The sequence below is a fragment of the Chamaea fasciata genome, unplaced genomic scaffold (assembly GCF_029207755.1).
Source record: "Chamaea fasciata isolate MVZ Bird 193981 ecotype frontalis unplaced genomic scaffold, bChaFas1.0.hap1 SCAF_1, whole genome shotgun sequence".
NCBI lineage: Eukaryota > Metazoa > Chordata > Aves > Passeriformes > Sylviidae > Chamaea > Chamaea fasciata.
The window spans coordinates 4,649,809-4,673,850 of record NW_027094086.1 but is presented as its reverse complement, the minus strand read 5'-3'; the positions used below and the strand labels follow the sequence as shown (position 1 = coordinate 4,673,850).

The 24,042-nt window shown below is 38.2% G+C and overlaps 1 protein-coding gene across 2 annotated transcripts in view; it reads right to left on the bottom strand.

The window, feature by feature from the left end:
• Nucleotides 1–24,042, bottom strand: part of TRAPPC9 (trafficking protein particle complex subunit 9) — a 443,221-nt gene that overhangs the window by 374,436 nt on the left and 44,743 nt on the right. For both annotated transcript variants that reach the window (XM_066175518.1, XM_066175527.1), the window contains 5 exons: nt 21,123–21,268; nt 15,928–16,013; nt 8,556–8,682; nt 6,848–6,980; nt 5,429–5,592 (listed from right to left, as the gene is read on the bottom strand). In XM_066175518.1, coding sequence (XP_066031615.1) covers nt 5,429–5,592; nt 6,848–6,980; nt 8,556–8,682; nt 15,928–16,013; nt 21,123–21,268 — 656 coding nt within the window. The remainder of the gene's footprint in view (nt 1–5,428; nt 5,593–6,847; nt 6,981–8,555; nt 8,683–15,927; nt 16,014–21,122; nt 21,269–24,042) is intronic.

The following is a 24,042-nucleotide window of genomic DNA, read 5'->3' as shown; positions in this document are numbered from 1 at the left end:
TCCTTAAACTCACCTCCACCTCACCTAATGATTTAGCTGGAACCCCAACACCATTCTGATCATTTTCTTCTACTTTGAAGAAAAAAAGTAAGTTGATAAGTATGGCAATCTCTATCCCCTTTTCCTGTGAAGTAAAAATCCAATATGCTAAAGGAGTGTCTTCCCTCAGTGTAAACAAAGAAGGACATATCCCAAGCAGTGGAGCACCAAACTCTTTCCAAAACATGTTTTCATTAAGAAAGAGATTTATTTGAAGACATTACAAGTGAAAAGACTTTTGAAGTGAGAACAGCCCTTGCAGATACTTTCTAATTAACACCAGTAATTACAACACAAGATCTAAATGCTTGAGCTAAAAGCTAAGCTGTAGATGTAAAAAATCAGCTAATTTATATTTATTTGACACTTGGTTATAGTTTTACAATGTTGACTTTGTTCAGTAATCAGTATTACAGTGAATTATGCTCTGGCTTCAGACCTTTCAGTTCAGTGGAAGGCTAAATTGGGGCAAGCCTGCATTCAGCTTTTTTCAAGTCCAAAATCTGTTACATCTTAACATCTTAAGTTACAAGCAACTGTTATCAGGACTTGTAAAAAGCAACCTGTTTCATTTTACTGGGTACTAAATCACTAAAATCCTAACAAATATCATGTAAAAGTTTATCCAGAAACTAACTTTGGGTCATCCTAGGTCAATCTAACTTTTAACATATTTTAACGTCTGAAAAAAAAAAGCCCACACTGAGATTTAGCATAGAGAAACCTGGTAAAAAAATCTTTTGAGAACACAAGAACCTCAATTCTTTTCAATCTTAAATCCCCTGGTAAATCTGGCTTTTTGCTATAGTTTATTTTATAAACTCAAAATAACTATCAGTTCTAAATGCACAGGCATTGGCATTCATACATTTTTACTTCTCCTATACCTGGTAGGTAGAAATGAACCTGCAGGACTTGTTATGTTCTTTCCAATGTGATAACACATTTAGGAAGAAGTTTTGCACGGAAGTAATTGTGTTCAGGGGAGAGTGAGAATATGTGAGAGGAACAACTGTGCAGACACCAAAGGTCAGTGGGGAAGGAAGGGCAGGAGATGCTCCAGGTGCCAGAGCTGAGATTCCCCTGCAGCCCACGGGAGCCAGGAGGACTCCTCTCCCTGAACAGCAACAGGAACAAGGTGTGATGAACTGATTGCAACCCCCATCCCCACCTTCCTGTGCCACTGTGAGAGAGGATGGAAAATCTGGGAAAGAGGGAGTGGTGGGGGGAGGTGTTTTAAAGATATATTTTACTTCTTATTATCCTGTCCAGTTTTGTTAGCAATAAAATCCAAATACTATCCCCAAGGTGAGTCTGTTTTGCCTGTAACAGTACTCAGTGAATGATCTCTCCTGGTCCTGAACTCATGAGACTTTCATTGTATTTTCTTCCCCCTTGGCCTTTGTGGAGGGGAGTGACAGAGCAGCCTTGATGGGTGTCTGGCATCCAGCCAGGGTCAACCCTCCACAATAACACAACTCCAATTTGAAAGAATTTACAAAGTTCTCTTTAGCAAAAAAAGGTAAATAGATCTAGTCCTGGATATTCACAGTTCTTCCTGAACCTCAAAGTAGATTTTTCATTTGTGGTCTGGCAGATGCGTTCAAAGGCCATGGGAAGAATACAGCTGGACAGGTGAACCTGTTTCCCTACATGTGAATTCCTGTCACTTCTAGGAAAGATGAGTGAGGATTTTGCTTCATCCAGATTCATTCAGTGTGTGTAGCTGGGCTCACCACATGTGCTAAGATTGCCTGGTGGGCTCTTCTCAAGTCTCAAGTTTGAAAACACCAGGGTTATATATTTGCCCCTGAGTGGACCAAATAGTTGGTTTACCAAACCCTTTGGACAGTACTCCCTTATCTGAGACACAACAAGCCTCTAACAAGAGCTGACTGGAGCCAAAGGGAAAGCATCCAGCTCTGCACAGGTCATCTTTCCAAAAAAAGGATTCATCTGTCTGACCCGGTGAGGGACAGTGTAAGGTGACCCAGAGCCGACCCTGACAGTGTGGACATGTGATATCCAACCTACAGATGCCCCAGCCTGGCTCAGGGGTGCAGTGAGACACGAAAAGCCATGACAGATGTGTCTATTGTGGCAGCATGACAAGTCTCTCTTGCTGATCTGCCTCAGGAGCTGTTCCATAACACACGGCTGCTGAAGGACTCAAATCTCTCTGATGTCCTTTATGAACTGCACAGGGGGATTGGAGCTGCAAGTTCTTATTCATCTGAGGGCCAGAGAGGAAAACCCAAAGAGCTGCACCTGATAATGACAGAAGAGAAGTAAGGGAAGGCAAGCATGAAAGCCAAACCTCCAGAGGTTCTCATTAACATGACACCACTCAAAACAATGCCAGAGGAGTTGGCTTCCTCAAGGACAGTGACTGGCTATAAATCCAGCAACAGTAAATAAGAGAATCTTTGCCATTTACAGCATGCATCTTTGCGCTAAAAGCTGTGGCTCCAGAAAGAGAAAGTAGGGAAATGGGTCAGGCAGGCAGCAGCTGCAAGAGATTCACAAACAACTGCCAAGGCAAAAAGAAGCAAAGGAAATCAGGTGTAAAAAAGGTTGACTGAAAGCTCTTTGCATTTGGCTGGAACTGGCCAACAGCTTCTCATGAGTTCCTGAGCTGACTGGCAAGCTGTGGTCAGGCAAATGAAGGTGACCACCAGCTTTCAAGGAGACCTTGAGCAGTTTGAACAGGCACATGTCAGTGAGGAGTAGAACAGAACAACCAAGAGACAACTTCTTAATACACTGTGGACACCTGCACATGGTGGCAACTTGATGTGTAAGACCAAGAGTTTGTGTTGCTGTTAGAAATGGTTTGATGTCATATCCCCATGAGTTCCATGCATGTATTCACTGACCAGACGGAGCTGCTGACATTACAAATCTTTAGTTCCCTATTGACCACCAGAATCCCATCTCACTCTACTGTCAGCCCAGCCTAGATGCATTTGTATCAATTTATGGTCATAACTAAAATGGAAGAGAGCCCATGGAAAAAGGCAAAGGTCCATCCCCAACACAAGAAAGACCTGCTGGACAAAGTCCAGAGGAGGCCACTAAGTTGGTCACAGAACCTCTGCTATGAAGACTGAGAGAGCTGGGATTGCTCATCCTGGGGAAGAGAAGGCTTAAGGTAGATCTTAGAGCCCTGTCCAGTGCCTAAAGGAGCTCCAAGAGAGCTGGAGAGGAACTTTGGACAGGGCATGAAGTGACAGAACAAGGGGGAATGGCTTCAAACTGACAGAGGACAGGTTTAGCTTAAGTATTGGGAAGCATTTCTTCACTGTGAGGGTGGTGGGGCCCTGGCACAGGTTTCCCAGAGAACCTGTGACTGCCCCACACCTGGAAGTGTTCTAGGCCAGGCTGGATGGGGTTCCAAGCAATCTGGAATGGTGAAAGGTGTCCCTGCCCATTGCAGAAGAATTGGAAGTCCAAGGTCTTTGAGGTCCCTTCCCAACCAAACCATCCAGTGAATGATTCTGTGATCCTCTGCAACACCTCCATGCAATCACATTTGAAAAAACATAACTACTGCATGCTTAATGTGAACTATTAGTTCTTCAGCCTTTTTCAGTGCTTTACATTGTTTCCACAGAACAGCCATTTAAAAAGTCACACGTAAGTTGTTTTTTTCCTCCAATAACGCAATTCATCTCAAGCACACAGTTCCAAATACAGGAGTGCATTTCACTTCTGTGAGACAACACAAGGAACTGAATATTCTGCTTGCCAGGATCTTGGATCACCTCAAGTTCTGCTTCCAAAAGAAGGTTAAGATGATTTCCAGGGGTCCCTGCCCGCACAGACATTACTGATTGCATGATTCCGATGGCACAGTTCTCACACTGTCAGAACAAATATCGTTCGGTGCCTCTCAAAACTCACTCTACTTCTGGTTTTCTGAGGTAGGGATTTAAGCTGCATTTTTGGAGTATGCATGCTCATAGCTTACTCATAAGAAATTTTCCTTTTTCTGATAGATAATTATCATGCCTAGTAAAATTTAAGACACTGTCAGATACAGATACACAAAGGGGCCTCATCATAAACATCTCCTATAGACAGAGAAAAAATACAGGATGAAGTACAGTTCAAACTTTTACTGAAGTTATAAGCGAGACTATCAACTATTCTTTTTCCCCACTGTTTTTAACAAAAGTTGTCATGGAGAGATGGTGGTTTTCAAGTTGGCATGAGTCTCTTTTTCAACACTGTGTAATGTTACGTACAAAAATTCTGATTCACATGTGATTCACAGGCCCACATATTCCACTATTTAATACATAAATTTCTCCATTTCACCTGAGTGCTGTATTTAGCCTCTCCATTCCATACATGCAGCCCCTGGCCCAGGAGGAGCATGTTGGAATTTTTGAAATAAGAACAGTATGTCATCATACGTTTCAACTCCTAAAATTATTCCTGGTAACAAGCCTCAGACCGAAAATCTATTTTGAGATGATTGGCAACTCCTATTCTTTGAGGTCATGGAGAAGGGGATACTCTGTTATAAAAAAATCACGAGCTTGAATACTGAAATGAACAGAAATCACAAGGTATCACACTGCATTTTAATGCTCTGGCACTGACAGAATAAAACCTGCAATAAAATAAGGTATTTCTACTGTCAGTAAAGATTATGCTGCTTGTCACCTGCAGTACTTCTGTTAAGATCATTTTTATAACAATCCCTCAGAGGACAAACCTGAAAAAAAATACATCACAAAACAAAAGCAGGATTCACCTATCAGACTACTTTTTAATACTAACATGGGACAGAGTATTTCAAGAGAATTAAGTGTACACAGGGGATGTGCTGTATTTCATCCAGAGCTACAATTATTCTTTAAACTCACAATAGCTTATTTTATTTATTGCTTTGTCTTTTAAAGTCTTCTCTCCATTTTTTTTCTTATTGCTCACTGAGTGAGATAGAAACAGGCTTATTTACTTCTGCTCCCTCAAGTAGGACAACATTACTGCTAATAGTAATTTATTTAATGAACTAATCAGCATATTTAGACATAAGGAGAAAATAATTTAGACCCAAGATTCTTCCTCTTTACAAGTAATTGCCTCAGGATTTTTTCCCCAAGTAACAGTGAAATTAAATCTAGATTTCCAAAAAGCAGGTGACTCTTAACACACAGATGGTTCTACAATTTCCTTCACTTTCTACATTTTCTTTCGTTCTCTACATTCTCTTTCATTTCTACATTCCTAAAATAAAATCAAACTGAATTATTTCAGCTCTGTAATGGGGACTATATTTATTCTAAACTGACCTAAAAGAAGTTTAACACAAATAATCTCCCTTTTAACGGAGAAGAAGTCAGCATCATTATTTCCAAATATAAATCAGGATACACACCCTTGGTGTTGACTGTTTTTGCTGTCACCTCCAGTTTCTCCAAAGGTTCTGTTCCAATATTTTCTAATTTAATGATGAGCTGCTGGGTCTCTCCATTGTACAGCTGGACAGACACATTAGTGGAGATTTCATCCCCTGAAGAAGGCTGAAGTGTATGAGCAGACCTGCAAAATGTGACAAACAAATTATTATGATGAAAACGTTAAAAGCCTGTCCAAGTTACTATATTCACTATTCTTGGAAGACTCGAAACTACCGCTGAAGACACTAGATACCATTTTCCATTTCCATTTTTAGAACACTGAGGAGAAAAATTAATAATTTATGCATAAGACAAGTCAGATTTCAAGCAATACATAATACATATTCTAACTCTGAAAGCTTGTTAAACTACCTGCAAAAACTGTAAGGAAGGGGAAAGGAAAAAAAGAAAATCCAAGAGCAGGTCACTACAATGAGCAGGTTTAGTGGACAGTGCAGGGCATAAACCTCATAGCAGTGGATCCTGGGAAAAATTCCCAGTGTGAAAGGTGAAACTGTGACTAGAGATGAACTCTTTGGAGCATGAATGAGGGAAGGAGGCTGCAGAACAAGAAAGATGGGCAGAGGCTCCATTCCTGCCTGTATTTTCTGTGCTAACGCAGAATGGTCAGAAGGCATCAAAGATACGAGGACAGAAGTTAATGAGATTAATGACCAATAATTCCACTTCTTTTTGCAGGTATTCCTGCCATCCTTCCCTTTGATCCTGTTCTTCCTTACCACAAGACAAGCAGCCTCCACAAACAGGAGCAGATTTCAGTCTTTCAGAACAGGTATGTGACAAGGAGTCCAAACAAGTATTTTTTGATCATTCAGAATGTACTGTCATGTACTGTTAGCATTTCAGGGCTCTGAAATTTGAGCATGTGGAGTGAAAGAGAAGATGGAATATCTTTTTCCCCCTCATACTGAGACAAAAGTATCATGGAATTGCATACTAAAAAGCAAAACAAATTATGTTTTCAGTTGCTATATAAATGCACATGTATTTATTAGTGATTCTTTTCCTGTATATTTTTCTCTCTTACTTTTTCTTTCTTCTGTGATAATTATCTGAATTAACTATGATGCCTGGACTGGATTGTTAAGATATAAACAGTGAATTTTTGGCTTGATATATTCCTCTTTGCCCAAAATGAAAGTTTTGAGCACAACAATACTGCAAAATTCTTTTTGCATGTTTTCTATGAAATTCCATGGTTTCAAGCAGTAAAGCAAAACACTCAGGTTTGCATTCTAAAGCAAAAATGCAGATTTAGATTATGTTCTGTTTTACTCAAGCATTGATTATACTCTCAGGTGGAAGAGCTTTTATTCAGCATATGACTAACACTTAAATATGACCAAATAAAATCATAATTTAATTTAATTTTTCACCTTGGAAGGGAGGTGCTAATCTGCAGCCTTGGCAGAGCTGGAATGACTTCGACAGTGCAGCCGTTGGTCTTCACTCCTGGCAGATTGTCCAGAAGGCAATCACTGAAGACTCCAAAAACTGAGGTATGATAACCTGAGTTTTAGACAAAAACACCAGTTATGTTGTGAATTTTACTGTTTTCTGGCAGGTCTAAAAGTACTAAGTTTACTGGTCAGATCTTGTCAGTGTATCTGCTACCCAAACCACCACCTTCTCTACAAGAAAATCGCCTATGGATACATAATACGTACAGGACTTTCAAACCCCTGAAATAACAACATTTATAAGTACCTGACAATGTACAAACAACATAGGTTCACCTCTGCATCTGTGGCATGTAAAATATAAGAAATTGTAAAGAGCCTCCAATTTCTACAATGCATTACAGTAACTTCAGCAGAATTCTTTACAAGATCCACATCACAAGTCATAGCATGGACACCATTTTACACCTCGTCACCCAATTCACTGGTGCACATAAAACATGTCAACCTTCAACATACACTTCCTATTTCCTCAGAAAAATGTTCATAGGAAAGAATCTCAACTGCATCCATAAGGATAAAAGAATCCTAAAGGAAATTATTAATAGAAAAAGTATGCATGCATAAACACAGAAACCTGCCATGAAAGAACACAACTTCTGAAAGTTCAATTTAGTAAAAAAATACCTCTCCTCCCTGATTCCTTACCAGGCAATATTTATGAGTTATATCTGAAGGAAAATTTGATACAATGACACACAAAAAGCTGCCAAGTACAGAAATCAACTCCTCTACTTGCAATACATTTTTAGTATGTGGAACTCAAAGGAGACAACTACAGTACCAACGTTCTGAATGCTTTGAGGCTATTCTGTATTTACTGAAATAGTTTCTGGGGAAAAAAAAATCACATGAAAAATTGTTTTATGAGCAGACACAAAAGCACTTAAGAAAAACTCAGTGAGAACAGAGTTTCTTCAAGTTCAAAGCCATCTTCTTTTAGTGCTTAGCTTTACTAAAATGGTTCTTATTCTGTATCCTAACTTTGCATTCCAGGAAGACAATTAAAAATGTGATTTGGTAAGATGATTCACTCCTACTACATGTTGAATCCATCCTCTCCACATATGCCTCCTTTTCTAGGTCTGCTAGGCTTTTGTAAAAGCTCTTTAATTTTCTTCCTTACTACAAACAGAGTTTTATTTAGGCTTATTAATGAAATGATATCTTGACTGAAACAGGCCGTACAGCCTGGCTAAACTGTTTCCACGGAAGCAATCTGCAAAAATTTCTCTAATCTTACATGAACACGATTAATTAAGGAAAAAAAAAAACCTGCAAGATTATCTTCTGCATTCTCAAGAAAAAAGTTCTCAAGCAATCCTCCTCAGAAGCTTTCCAAATGAAACCATTAATAAAGGGGAGCTGGAGTTCATTATCCTCATCCTCTCACACATGAGATACTCCAAGAATGTGCTCGTTACTGCAGCACCAAGTGATTCATCAGGCTGTTTTTAATGAAGCCTGGTACAGGGAACAGATTCCCTATTTTTCTTTTTTCTTTTACTTACTGAGGAGAACTTAGAGTGGGGAACACACACGTGGCAAACAAAGCCATGCAACCCACAGGGGTGTAAAGCTCAGGTTGTTCTTCCCCCAAAGAGTGAGCGGAGCCATCCCTTACCATTGACAGTGATCTGCCCCGTGGTTTGGGGAACCCCAACGAGAGTCACGGGATAGAGCCCAGATTCTGCAGGGAGGGAAAGGGCAGCAGGGAGAGATTCAAATTCTACTCCAGTTGTCAAGAGACCCTGAAAAAACACATTACACAGATAAATCCATTTATGATATACACTTACATTTTTATGCCACATACTTATATTTTAATCCCATGCATTACATCAGCCAAACTTTTATGATTTATTCCAATTTACTCATAGCAGTTATTTTGGGGTTTAAGTTGCAGTGACTGCAGCGTGCATCCAGAATTACAGCAGGATTTGTATTCAACATGGAAACGTGTTTCAGGAACTGAGCTGAGAATGATGTCTGAAAAACTAATAAAAATTTATACCCAAGCAGAGTAAAAAAAATCATAGATATCATCTGCATGGTGCTGTTTTGCACCTACATTGAATTGTACCTGTGACTTTAATTTGAATATTTGATAGATTTTGGACAGTGGAAATCAAACATCAATAGTAGATCTTGCTTAGCTTCAATTACCTGGCCAAAATACGTTTTCTAAGAGGAAAAAAATAATATTTGTATTTACAGATAACAGAGCTTAACCATCCAACCTACATATTTCAGTGAGTTGGAATAATGCATTCATTTTGCTGAACTGATCCTCTCAAGCCTAAATGCCTGCAGTTACTCCCTTAGTATCGGAGAAATCTTTTAGCATCCTAAATTTAAAACATGGGACAAAATGAGAAATGAAGCAGAAAAAAAAAATCATTGACGAAATTTCTGAACACAGCATTACTGTTCTTAGCAGACTGGGGGTTTTCTTTAAGCTTGGTTCATGAATTGAAGATGCCTGAGCATAGAATGTGCTGTTAAAAGTAAATTTAATTTTGGAAAGCATATAAATCCAAGTTACCAGTTGTTTTTCTATACACATATTTATTTTATTTTTGAATAAAGATGCTACCCAAACACCTCCATCAATAAAAGCAGTAAGTACAACTGGATTAAATCTCAACTCTGTGTGGGTGCTTCATGAGAACTGAGAACTCTGTAAAGAGGAACATACTACTTTTATGAAGAGAGATGAAAAATCTCATGGCTTGGGCCACAGAAAAACACATAACATACCCAAAATCCGTAAAATCTTTGTTCTAGCAATTACTTCTTTGTAGACTTGACACTCTTGAGAAAACACCTAATTCACCCAAAGCTACTCTGGCTTTGCGGAAAGCTGCAGTAGAGAACTCTGTCCTTGAGACTGCGTTCCATTTCACCATTTTACTTGAGTTGTATGTAAATACTCTGTCACACCCTCATTTCTACTGAATTTTCATTTTCCTCCCATTCCACATGGAGACTTCAGCTGTCAGAAACAATCCACAAAAACACAAGTAAAACCTAACTATGTCTTTCTATATATTCACCACCCAGTGTATCAGAGCACTGAGACTTGTTGATTCCCACATTAATCCTTCCAGTGGGACTCGCCCCAGAGAAACAGGATGAACGTTCTCTTTTTAACACTGATGTAGCCTCAATTTTCACCACAATTCTGCTGCTTTTGCTTTGGCTGAAGCAAATCTTAGAACACAAACAAAAGGTAACCCCATACACTCTCTAGAACTCACTTTTAAAGCTGGTACAGAAGGCTTTTAAACTACATTTTAGTCTCAAAAACACTGATCTATCAGTTGGCCTAATATTCAAATACATCTGAATTATTCAGGATTCATCTCAATTAAAAACATTCAACCAAGGACTTAAATTCCTGCAAAATCAGTGATAAAAACCCTACCGACTCTCCAATGGTTTACTATCAGCTGTAGGAAATGTAAATAAATAAAACTGACAGGGACCCCTAAATATTCTCTAATATGTAATGCAAACCTTGAAAACAAAGGGATTTTTTAGAGAATAAACACAATGTAAATGCCAAAACACCTGCACTAGGCACACACTATGCCTGGACTATAAATTGAAGAGCTTCAAATGCACTAATACAAAAACGAGAAAGCAGCAGTCAATTTCTCCACCTTCAGAGTTCTACTATTCAGTAAAACTTCCAAGTTTTGAAAAGCGAAGACATTAAGAAAACATTAAAACTCATTAAAATGGGAAAAAAATCAATATAAAAATCAACTAGACTTCAGATTTCCAGACATAAATTGAAATCAAGACACTCACCCTTAAAACTTAGGCCACACAAGCAAGTTTTAAAAGACAGTGACATATCTTAGAATGTCTGAAAGACAATTTCAAGATCGCAATTTGCTGAATCGGACAATTCTGCAATATTTGCCCAACATTGCCCTCTGGTGCCCAAAGTTTTACAGTTTAACAGTGAAAACCTAATAAAGGCTAAAGTACTCTCACATCTATTATCTAAAATATTTCAGCCAAACCACCAAAAGAAGAGAAATGTGTTACTTTCCTTTCCTGAGAGTTTTATACATTATTTCAAGCAGTTATACTTAGTAATCATTTAGTCACCACTTGGTAATCATTTCTCTTTCTGACCCTATAAGAAAAGATCATCCAAATCCAAGATTTCCTCCAGGGAATATATGAGTCACACACACAAAAAAATGCTTACATTTCTTTGTATTCTTATAAAACAATTTGAATTGTCCTAGAGTGAATGTATGCATGCTTCCATCACAGCATGTCTTTCAATCACTTCAAATCTCATTTTAGTTTTAGAGGAACAAAACAACTTGCATGTAAATGGCAGCATTTGGGGATGCTGTTAAAATAACATGAGGATGTAACTGCTTTTTTTAGGCTTTACTTACCAGCCCCAAAATGCAATCATTCTTTTTTAAAGTTACACGACCTTCAAAGTTAGTTTCCATGCTGAACATACTTGTACACCATGTTGTCAGATACTTTACACAAAAACTGTCAAATATTTATTTTAAAATTTTGCCTACTATTTGTAATATGGTTATTTTAGGCAGACCTAGAAAAACACCAAACACAACCATTTTTATTCTTTTCTCCCCTTCACCTTTCTGTGTACATTCCTGATTAATACTGTCTCCACTAAATGTAGTGTAGCAGTAAGCAAATATTCTCCCAAGAGGCAGAAACAGCAAAAGATGTGAACTCAAGAAAGAGCAGTTCGTGGAAACAATTTAAACCATCATAAGCAAAGTTGTGGGACTGATTATACATTCAGATTTATCAAAATTTTAGATGCTCTTTTTAAACATCAACACAGAGCTCTTGACTAATGGCACAGTCTTGAAGTTAAAAAAAAAAAAAAAGCAATGGTCATTCTTAAAGCAACATTAATCAAAATACCATACTTGATTGTGTTCAATTAAATACAGGTCCCAAACAGAAGGAAAACTACAGAACAAATACTTAATTCTTGAATAATGACTAAGTATTATAAATTACAATATTTTCATGGGTTAGGCTTTTTTTGTTTCTTGATATTTATTTATTAAATACAGTTTATAATGTCTGTAGATCCTGTAGCTTTCTTGGAACCATGGTTGTATTTTCCACAGTAAGAGCAGAGAAAATGCTTTTCCTCAATACATAACATTACCTCAAAATTTCTCAGCTTTTTTTTGTTTTGCTTTTAATAGGAAACTTGATAAACAAAGATGAAAAAGTAGTTAAAATCTTAGTGAACTCAACATTTTGCACTGCATCTTCATATGGATTTTAGTAGCAGATCTCTCCAGACTGTACTGTGGTTTGCTGCTTTACGCATTTGTCTCAAGATACAAAATAAATCCACTAGAGAGTTCCCAGAATTTTTTGGATTTTTTTTGAAGGTCTGAAAAGTGAAGATCATTTTTTCCTGCATAGAAAACTGCAGAAATGGCAGTAACTGCAGAACAAACTGCAAAAGTGCTGGAGGCCATCAGTCACAAATCTGAACAAGTCTGTACAGATATCAGTATTCCTGGCAGAAAAGGCAAAGTGGTGGCAATTATTTCACTCACTTACAGATGAACATCTCCAGGTGACCTGGACCCCACCACCAGCACGGCAATATTCTGTCTAGTCCATCACAGCCAGTTCTGGTTAGGCTCATTTTTGTCTCTCATTCTGCTGATTTAAGGTACCTGCTTAGTTTTATTAAAGCATTTGTTCTGCTTTTGTTCTGCTCAACCCCAAGATCTCTCCCACTTTATATCATTGACTCACACAATTGTGGGAGCTAATCACTTCCATGCTCCATGATTGAACATTTTAATTTGTCATTTTACAAACACTACTGTACCTTTCATTACAGTACCTTTCATTGGACCAGCCTTCAAACTATATGGACAAAACAGAAACACGAAATAGAAAAAGACAGAATAGGAACACAGAAATGGGACAGGAATGAAGAATAGGTACCTAATTAGAGTCCCAAATCAGGAATATTCATGACAGGAAATTAACAGTAAAACAACAAGGATGGGCCAAGATCCTTGAGAACAATAAAAGAAAATAACAAGGAAAATCAATTGTTCAGGGTTTATCATCGGAGCAACACTAATCAAAGTCTTGTGTCCACAGTCTCACATCAAGTTTAGAAATTCAATGCCTTTTACTTAAGCACTCCTCAATTAACCTACATGGACTCAGCATTAATACTTCAATTAATGAAAAAGCTCAGGAAGCCTTTCCACTGGGAATCCTTCTCCTTAACAACCTGTGCTCAATACTAAGTTGTTTACCATTGCAACAGAAATTCAACAAACAGACACAGTAGGAAAAGTACCACGGCAAAAGCTTGGATTTCATTTAACATGAAATGAGTAATTTATCAGAACAACAAATCTAAATTGAGGGAAAGGGGAAAAATTAAAAAAATAAATAGGACTGCAGATTTCAGTATAGTTACATATTGGTGAATGGCAGACCATGGAAAGGACAAAGAAAAACTAAACCAAGCAATGGAGAACTCAGTGACAATTGGAAACAAGCCTGAATGAGCAGTCATCCTGCAAAGGTGAGGTGCTGAGTCAGGCAGGAGGAAAAAAGTTGTGGGAAAAACAAGCTGAAACTGCCACTAAATGACAGAAAAGGATACACTTGCTATGAAACTGAGTCAGTAAGAGTAAATCGTCTGAAAGAAAGTGATACCTGATGAGAAATCAGACAAGAGAAGTGTACAAGGACTGCAGGCATGAGTATATGTTAATAATAAAACACACCATTTTAAAATATTAACCAGCACTCTGAATTATTAAAATGAAAACAGAAGAAACAGAAGATTTTATTCTTATGATAAAGTAATACCTATTCCTACATTCCAGAAAGCTCACAGATGAGACTGAAAAATCAACAACTTGGGTTGGAAAGAAAGGGTAGAGGTCATCTTGTTTAGCCCAGTGCTCAAAACAGGGGTAACTCTGGTGGCAGTTTAGGTTTTTCACATCCTGTTCACTCAGGTTTTAAAGATTTCTAAAGATGGAGGTCTCAGGTCCTCTCTGGACAACCAGATCAACAGCCCCAGGGTATGATCCCCTTCATGCTTGGGAAAAGGGAGCTTTTCTTAGGGAGAGAATTTCCCACGGTCGCAGCACGTTCCCTGACTCTCATCCTTACACTGGGAAGAGCCCAACTCTGGTTTTGCTGCACTTTCCCATTTGGGGATTAAGCAGAGCAGTAGGAATTACCCCAATAATCTTCTCCTCTAGAGACTGAACAGATGTCAGTGTTTTTGTCATTTGGGGAGCTTCAAACTGGCCTCGGTTCCAAAGAAATTGTCTGTAAAATTCCAGATCAAGGGGAACAAGCACTTTCCTCAACTTGCTGCAGTCTTGATAAACATACAAATCTACCAAAATCAAACAATTTCCCTGAGTGAACCCACATCAGTGAAGAGCAGAATTTTTTTAAAGCAGTGACTAAAGAGTTAAATAAATCACTTCAATGATTTGCATCTGGATGGCAAATGAACTCCTCTTGGGCTTACCACTGGAACTGGAATTCAGCGTTAATTCCAAGACAGAACTTTATCACGACAACAGTAAAGAGAAGTAGGGGTGCTACTACAATTAATTTGCTCAGGGAATGGATGTTGTGCAGATCTACACAAATAACTGCACTCCAAGTTCCTGAGTGCACGTAAGCACTCAGAAGGAATTTCCTCACTAAGAAATTTTCCAGTTTTTTTTTAAATATATAACGACATCATTACTTACACAATACAAATTAGACTGTAAATCAAAACGTTCTTAATCAATTAATTCCCACAGAGACCCTTCTGATGTGCAGCTTTACAACTACTTTTTCTATCAATCCCTAAAAAATTTGAATACTTCTGTGAGGGTGAGAGAAAATGCTGCTGGAGAAAGTGGCATGTTAGCTTCCAAGAATTAATTTTGTTGTGCTATAAAAATAAAATCTTTGGGCACGTTCACTTCCCATGGAAAACACTTTATTATATATGGTTTATTATCAGTAATTTAGGTCAACTTGTTTGACTAGACACTGAAGTAGACATATCAATAAAAACAAAACCCAAACAAAAATCATGAGCAAATAAATCTACACTGATTCAATTATCTTGACAGAACAAAGGGCTCTAAGAGATGTGATTTATATTTAAAGCAATACTAAAGGTAAAAATATTTAACATAAAGGAAAGTGCTGGATTAGAACTGAGTGGATATTAAGTTGACTGGATAGTTACAGAACTTTTAACCTTTTAATGGATAACAATTTTTAAAAATCCTGTTCATTGGAGTAAAGAAAGGGAAAAACACCTACGATTTCCTCTTTTTCAGGATACACTGCAAGCAGTCAAGTGAAGTGGTTGGGCTTGATCCTTCTAACCTCACGTATTTGTCCAGTGGTTTAGCCTTCTTTTTCACTCCCTTCTGATCATCTGACATTAGAGTGTTTTCAAATAACATAAATCACTGGGAACAACAAATCCATGAGCTGAAGTTTTTATTAAAACCCAAAGCTTCTCAGACCTAACTATTTTAGTTCATCAGGTGTTTAAATTGTAGTCAAAATGGGAACTTGAAAAGCAAGGATGAATGCAGACTTTTAAACTACAGTAGCAAGTGTACAATAATTATTAGGTTTCAGGATGTAATTATTACTTTAAAACCAGTCTATGTAAATCATGTAGCAGGAGTTCTACTTTATGCAGAAATGTACAGAACTGATTTATGGGTCAGTCCCAGTGAAGCATTTAAACACTCTGAGTTGAAAAGATTTTTCTTTTCAATACCTCATCACCAAAAATATGAGAAAATTGACAACACCACACAGTTAAACCAAGGTAATGCTGGCTTAAACCATATTTTAAGAATATTTATACAAAATCATATATGAAAGTCCAAATGAGATTTTTCTTCAGAAAAAAATAGCAGAAAGAGAAGATTTGGAAAGATTCATACCATGTTTTCTACTCGGAGCTCAAAAGGCATAGGGTTGTACACCATCAACTGAACTTCACACACATCTCCCTGGACCCACTGGAAGTCTGCAAGGAGTAATCACAGAATTAAGGCAAGAATTACCTAATCATAGGGTTATAAAAAACCAGCAGCAGTTGAGCTGTCAGATTGCTACAATGCTTAATATCTCTCTATAATCTTCACAGCCCAAGTCCTACTCAAGAGCATTGTGTGACACAAGCTGTAAATCCCAGACAAAGCAGCAGGTTAAGGGACTGGAAACATTCATTAACACAGCAATAGTGCTCTAAAGACCCAATGCTTCACTGACAAAATTAAGTCAGGCATCAATTCAAAACACTACTTCAACACATCCTTCATGTTCAACACTTAAGGGTTCCCATACTTTGAGGTATGCGGAGTACACATGGCCTTGATATGGGAGACTTGGATAAGAATGAACCAGGTAAGAAATGAACACAACAGGAAGAAGGAAATCACAAGTCCTCATATAGACACAGCTGATTATATGGAGTAAATAAAGAGACAGTGAAGTAAAGTGGGCCAGCTAAAAAGATGTACTTGCAGTTTATATCTTTGCACAAGAGACAGGCTCAACTTTAAAGATACCTCACTCTGACAATTTTGATTTTTTTTTTTGAGTTTTATAATTTAAGGATATGAGGCTGGACTAGTAGTGGAAGGTGACCCTGCCCATGTCAGGGAAGGCTGGAACTGGAAGATCTCTAAGGTCCCTTCCAACCTAAACCATTCTGTAATTCTATGGTTCTGTGGGAGATTATGGAGGTCAGCAGCAGAGATGCAACTTTTGAGTAACTGTTCAGTGCAGAAAGATAATTTTATATCAGCACCTCATAGCCTTTTCAGCCCTCAAGTTCATGTCTACCTTCCAAATTTCTCACAGTGAACCACATGCACCTGAAGTTCAGACTTTAAACTGGATGCGGCAAGATTCTCCCTGTAAGCTGAGGATCTGCAGTCCAAGTAAACAAAAGGTGGTTTAATTACATTTGTTAAATAAATTGTGATTATAAGGTATATTATAACATACATGGATTAGTTCTAACTAGTTTACCCAATGATTTTAACATACAGTGCTAACAGTTTTTCACTAGGATATTAGGAAATGTCCAGTAAAAAAACTGGATTATCAATATTAAGACTTTAATGCACAGTTGAAGCAATCTGTACTCTAATTGTACATTCACAATCACTTACTATCTGATTACATTTTGCAAGCAATATTAGAGAGCTCAAGGGAGATGTACTTAATGCAAATGTTTAACTCCAATTAATGCTAGTGGAAATTAAACACATACATCCACAGATGTTAATGGGTTATATTACTGTGAAACCTGAAAAGCAAAACTGTTGATTAAAACGAAACATTCAAATTCAGAGTGGTATGAGATTTTCTCTACATCTCATATTTAATTGCTTAATAGTGTCCATGATGTCTTACGCATTCTGCAGCCCCAAAAACAGCCTGTGGCTGCTCTGCACAGGTACAGAGTTACCCATTATGGTTTACTACAGCAACAGAGGCACCTGCAGTAGCACAGCAGCACTGCAGTGGTGAATCTCCACATTCTAACCATTACCACACTGTGGAATGTCTGTTCTGAAAGCACAACCATCCAACAGGCCTCTCCAGGTACAGGACTTGTCCCATCACATTTCACTTATGACAATGATGTCAAACCTCTGGGACTGGGCCAAAGCTTCCAGCTGGTGTTTGTTCCTCATGCTGTGTGCATCAGCGTGGAAACATTTCAGGTGTGGTACCTTGTGGCCAACACCTGGTGAAACAGATTGAGGGATCCCATCAGGATCCTCAAGGTTTGGCACAAAATCCCATTGCTCATCACTGGGGGGCCTGATTTTCTCCCTTTCCCCCTTCCAAGCTAGTTCAAAGCTCAGCCAGCAAGCCCCATTGCTCCTCTGCCAGAACTGCTTTTCCCATCTGAGAAAGGCTCATCCCATCAGGTGTGAGCAGGCCAGGTGTTGATAGATCATCCCGTGGTCAAAAAAAACTATTTTTTCCATTCACACCGACCTCGGAGCCACACATCAACCTAACAGAGCTGCCTGTTCCTATCAATATTATTCCTTCCTACTGGAAGGATCAAGGAAATCACCCCCTGTGCTCCTGATCCCTCCACCAACTGTCCCAGGGCCTTGAAGTCTCTTTTGATTTGCCTTGGAATTCTCTTTGCTGTTTTGTTGCTGCCAGTCTGAACAACCAATAGCAGATAATAACCAGAGGGTCTTTCCAGACTGGAATTTTCCAGTAATGTCCCTTATCTGAGCCTGTGGGAGACAGCAGACTTCCCCTGAGTTGGGTCAGGCCTGCACATGGGGCCCTCTGCGCCCATTAGGAGGGAGGGAATCTCCTATGAGAACCACCCTTCTTTTCCTGCTAACAGGGGAGGTTGTGATGCAGGGTCCAGGGGGTGTTGCTCTGTCCCAGAGGGGCCCTCAGCCACCTCATCAGTTGTTTGGCCTTCTCATTCCATAGCCTCCTTGTTGTAGAAGGTGCCAGTCGTACTGGTCACATTCTGAGGAGGAAGAGGAACCTTCCTCCTGGTCCCGACAGTGACCTGGTTCCATCCTTCACCTGTAACAGACCCTGACAGACAGCTCCTCAACTCATCCCCCTGCTGGGTTCTGAGTTCATCTGCTTCTCCACTGCAGAGAGAGAGGTGATCATTCTATTCCACCCTGTGCTTGTCATACACAGCTGTGTCCAGTTCTGGTCCCCACAGCAGGGGAGGCACAGACAGACTGGAGAGCATCCCAAGGAGCACCACAAAGGTGATCAAGGACTGCAGAACACACCTGATGAGGAAAGACTAAGGGAGTGAGACATCCTCTCTGGAGTGAAGAGAAGGCTCAGGGGCAATACCATCACAGTATTCCAGTACTTGAAGGGCTGCACCAAGAGAACAGAAGCTCTTTCCTCACAAGGAGCCATGGGAAGAAGACCAAGGGTAACAGACACCAGTTGCACTAAACAGGTTTTATATTCTTAATATTTTTTTTTGTTTCAGTAAGAACAGTGATTCAGTGGAAAAACCTCCCCAGGGATATGTTGAAGTCTAAATCCATGGAGGTTTTTGAGATGAGATTGAAATCCCCTGTGAAAAATGTGCCAGGGCGGGAAAAGGTTTTGAAATGAAAGGTAAAATGAGCTATATTTGTATCAACTAATACAGGTATGACTGAGCTGCTGGATTTACTAACAGAACTATATTATATATTCTTGCTCCTTTAGACTAGCAGCACTCAAAACCAACAAAACACTTCATGTCAAAAATCAGTAAGTTTATTTTTTACGACTAGCATGCTATTAAAGCAATTTAACTAGAATATAATCATCCCTGTTATTGTTTCCAATCAGAAAAGCTTATCAAGTTGAAAGCTGAAAACATTTCAAGACTTTCTAAATGGGTTTTGTTTCCCTTTGGTTTGTCAGCAGTGCTTGATTTCGTTTGCTGTAAAACAATAATTTAACTAAAATATGGAGTCCTATCTCCATGCAAGAAAAACAGTTCATTTGTTATTGTTGTTTTTAATTGATGTTAAATACATGCCATTAAAATACTCTCATTGATTTCGAAGTTAATAAATTTCTCAGCTTCTTTCAAAGGAAGTATCTTCTTCTATTTTGTATTTTCTTTTGTTCACTAAACTTTGAAACATTAGAGGCTTTTAGCAGTGACTGCAATGTTTATATACTTCAAAAGACAAATGCTGTACAGGATCAGAAGCAATCAGACATTTCCCTAGGCTAAATAAAAGCCTAAAAGAAGGAAATTCACTGTAAAATGTAAATCTCCTATGGTACACAAAGCACCAAAACAAATCCTAACCCGTTCAAAAATACAGGTTCCTTTTGTATCCATCAAGGAATGAGAATACCACATTATACAATTGTGTGACAAAACTGGGATTAAGACTTTATTTAAATGAAAAAAACACAACACAGTATAGCTAAGAGATTAAATGTTGAAAATTTAATAGTAATCAAACTTCCAATATATTATTAAGAGAAATCAAGAGAGCACTTTCAGATATTCCCCTATTTGCACTTTTTTTTTTAATTTATCCTTTAACTAATTCTTCTTAACCTTTCTTTAATTTCTTATCCTTTCTCTTTTGAAATCAAAGTAGTGCTGCAGCAAAGTCACACTGAGCCAAGTGCATCCAAACTGCCAGGAAATCACCCCTGCCTCTGCACATCCCAACCGTTCCTGTTTCAGCTATTTATTGAAAATGCACATCCCATAGACCCAACTAGAAAACGTGTATGTTCTTCTCAGGGTGAGGGATATCACCTTGATCATAATCAGGGTCCTCAGCAGGGGCACAGCACACGTATGTTGGAAAGAGGAAACCACACAGTTTTTTTTTCTCAGAAAACTGGCCCTGCAGGCCAGGCACAGCCCAGATGAACAAGGAGCCAAATGATTTAAGATAAAACATCCTGCAAATTTCTGAAGGTTTTACAATCAGTTCTGTTCCACAGTCACACAAGTCTTTTTCGTGCTGACATTGATGCCTCTGGTAAAAATTATCACGCACGTGATACACACAAAAGCCACAAAAAGAACTACCAGTATTTGTAACTAAATCCAGGATTTAAACAAACCTCTAATCTTTTTCCAGTGGCACAATTACTGTACTGAAAGACTTTATAATCTTTATAAAAAGAAAATTACTAATATTCCTAACAGCATTTAAAAACCTTTTCTTGGCTGAATTGTCCTTAAATAAAAAGGACTAATCAGACAGTTCACCACTCTGAGTTTATGTTAAATCAGAACAGGAAAAGAAAAAACCACAACAGGGCATTTTCCTCCGGGCACTGAAACTGTGGTGGTTGCCAAGCAGGAAATGTCAGAACTAAATCTTCCCTAAATTCTCTTTTGTTTGAGAAGGAAATAAAACTAGTTTATCTGCTCTGAAAAATCAGTGTTACCATCTAAGAGACTTTATTCCACTTTAGAATATGAAACTGTGCCCCAAAGAAAAAAGATTTGTTCCTTCAGGACTTGAGGATAAGAAACAGGTTATCTCAAATAAAAGACAGCAATGTTCAGGTCTGCTTTCCTTGACCACCGAAGATTCTCTAATTTAACAAAATAACAGAAAATACTGTAAATTATTCTTACCTATTTTCTTATTTCGTTCTTCCCCACGACTGTGTGCAATAATTGGAGAATATATGAAGGGGCTTTTGGTTGACACATTCTGACCAAGTAAACTTTTCATTTTGTGAGGTCGGAGACTGGTTGGGAGATTCAAAAGCTTCACAGATCTGTTGAGTTAAAATAATTTCTGATTATTTAATTTATTCTATTTTGTAACAGGTGACTGTGTTAAAAAAGAGCTGATAAATATGAAATATCAGTCTGAGAAAAAAATACCCAAAATAGAAAACTTGAAGCAAACATTGACAATACAAAAGGAAGTAACACCAACCCAAGGAAACTGCAGTTTCAGAAAGCTCTCAAAAAATAAATAACAAAGGAAAAAAAAATTTTTTAGAAATCAACAAACCCAAAACTAGCCAGAACAGTGATTTGAAATCCAGCTATTAATTTTTGAGTGCAGACTGAATCACAGCTCCAGTGCAGAAAGCAGCCAAATGTGTAACTTAAACTCAAACTAGAATCCAGGCAAGATTTCACTGGACAAAACAAATAAAGAAACTTCTCGCCAGTGAATAAAGCTGATTCTAATACAGTGAAAACGCAGAATTGCTGCTGGAAGGAAGGGAACATCCCAGAAATTTGAGTGGGTTTGTTAAACAACCAGAAAGCAATTACAAATAGACAGAAGACAAACGATTTATTAGATTACATGCCTGCTAGACCCAATTCCCTACAATGCCATGCAGGGAAATCACCTCTCTTCTAATGCTGAGGGGAAAGTAAAGACTAAATTTTGGGCAGAAGAACAAGCAATAAATTGATGGATATTCAGTAAAATCAGCAGCATTCTCCAAACCTGTAGAACACCTAATCACTTCAAACCAGGAGCTCAGCACAATAAAGAACAGATAGAATAGTATCACACTAATAGGAAGTAGACACACACAAGAAACCAAGATAATGTGTTTCTGCTGGAAAATAATGAAGCTCTAAGAGTAACACTACACAGACAAGTTCTCTCTCTGAAACAAAACACCTGATAAGAAATTACTAAATAACACTAAAAGTAGGTTGGAACAAGAAACAAATCACATCCATAAATTACATGTTGGTGATACTTAGTATCAGCATCAAAATCATATGCAAATTCACAGACGAGCCTAAGAAATAAGAAGGAAACTGCAAGAGACCCCTGATATTTCATTTTAAAACCACTTCTGATAGATTTTTTTTACTAATTAGAATGCAACTTAAAGAACAAATGTGAATTATACTTATTTGAGGAAACAAACATTGAATTTGATAAAGAGGTAATAAAAAGGAATTTTATTTTATATACAGCCTTGGCTCCTTCATGGTTATTATAGAAATAACACTGGTGGATAACTTGCTTTATCTGAATGCGACAGTGGAAGGAATGTTCCTCAGCCACATATCAGAGAGGTGTACCCCCACAGGTCAGACATAGAAGAGGGCAGATTTTTTAATTCATTTGTGTGAAAAGCTTCAGTCATGTCCCCTGGCCTGACACCACCGAATGCAAATGAGTGACAATTAAGAATTACTAACTAATTTCACTAGCTACCCAGAAGATCAAAATCCTGTATTTGGAAAATGTTAATTAAAAACAACCTTGCTTAGATGGGAAAGCAATTTTTTTTTTAAAGAAATCACACTATACTAAGCAAACAGAGGGAAGAGAAAAAATGGCACTGAATAAATGTGAAGTAGTAAGGAAAGTATGTAAGGACAATTAAAAGCAGCAGTGGTGAAAAGAAAGAAAATTTTCTGCTTTTAGGTATATTAGTAGGACAATTACCTTTAACACAGGTAAATTACAAAAATGGGAACAGTGCATTTTTTATCTGAGAAAATACCAGATGATGATTTGATAATGAACATGAGTAATGGAATATGAAGACTTTGCCTTGCCAAATCTCTTCTATTGCTTTTAAAGTACTGGGGAGAAAAGGTAACACTGCCACTGTGTTCCTATTTCACTGTGGCATTTCCATGTCTGACAGTATTTTGATTAAGAAATCTGCATCCAAAATAAGCACCCCCACATTAAATGGATTAAAACTCGTAGACCATGAAATGCCAACAGTAAATAGAAGTCATCCCCAACAGTAAATGTGTGTTTCTAGAGGGCTCTAACATGGATTGAATCATAAGCTAAGGTTATTCAACATTGATCAAAACGACATTTCCACACATTTATAACTGATGTCACAAAAATTAGCACAATTTAGCTCAGAGAGCTCTGCAGTCCAGCAGCACAGCTGGTTCCCAATGGGCTGGGCAGCTCTGAAACACCAGATCTGCTGGGCAGATTTAACCAGAGGCTATATACCTAAATTCAACTAATATTTTATTGGAGTATAAATTTTTATTATTATGGCTTTTACAGAAATTTTAAAAGACAAGAAGGAGGAGGAGAGGAGCAGCAATTCTTAAATGTTAAATAAAGTTGATGCTGGGCTCATCACCCTATGGGAAAACAGGAGATATTCCCAACATTCCAAGCACAGCCAGGTCAGGACAAGTTGATAATGTAAGTGGATATGTCTGTCCCCTTCTCTCAGCATACAAAACATTTTAAGTGACACAGTCTTTCCCACTGAAGTCTTGGGAATGTCTTGCCAGAGCTCTGACTGGCCTCTTCTTCCAGTCCCCTCTCCCAGGTAACAAGCAATAGGATAAGAGGAAATGGCCTCAAATTGCTCCAGGGGAAGTTTAAGTTCAATATTAGAAGAATTTTCTTCAAGGAAAGGGTAGTCAAGGATTGGAAAGGGCTGTCCAGGGAGGTGATGGAGTCACCATCCCTGAAAATGCTCAAAAAATGTGTGGATGTGGGATCTGAGAACGTGGTTTAATGGTGAACATGATGGTGGCGCTGGGTTGGTGGTTGGACTTGATCACCTTAAAGGCCTTCTCC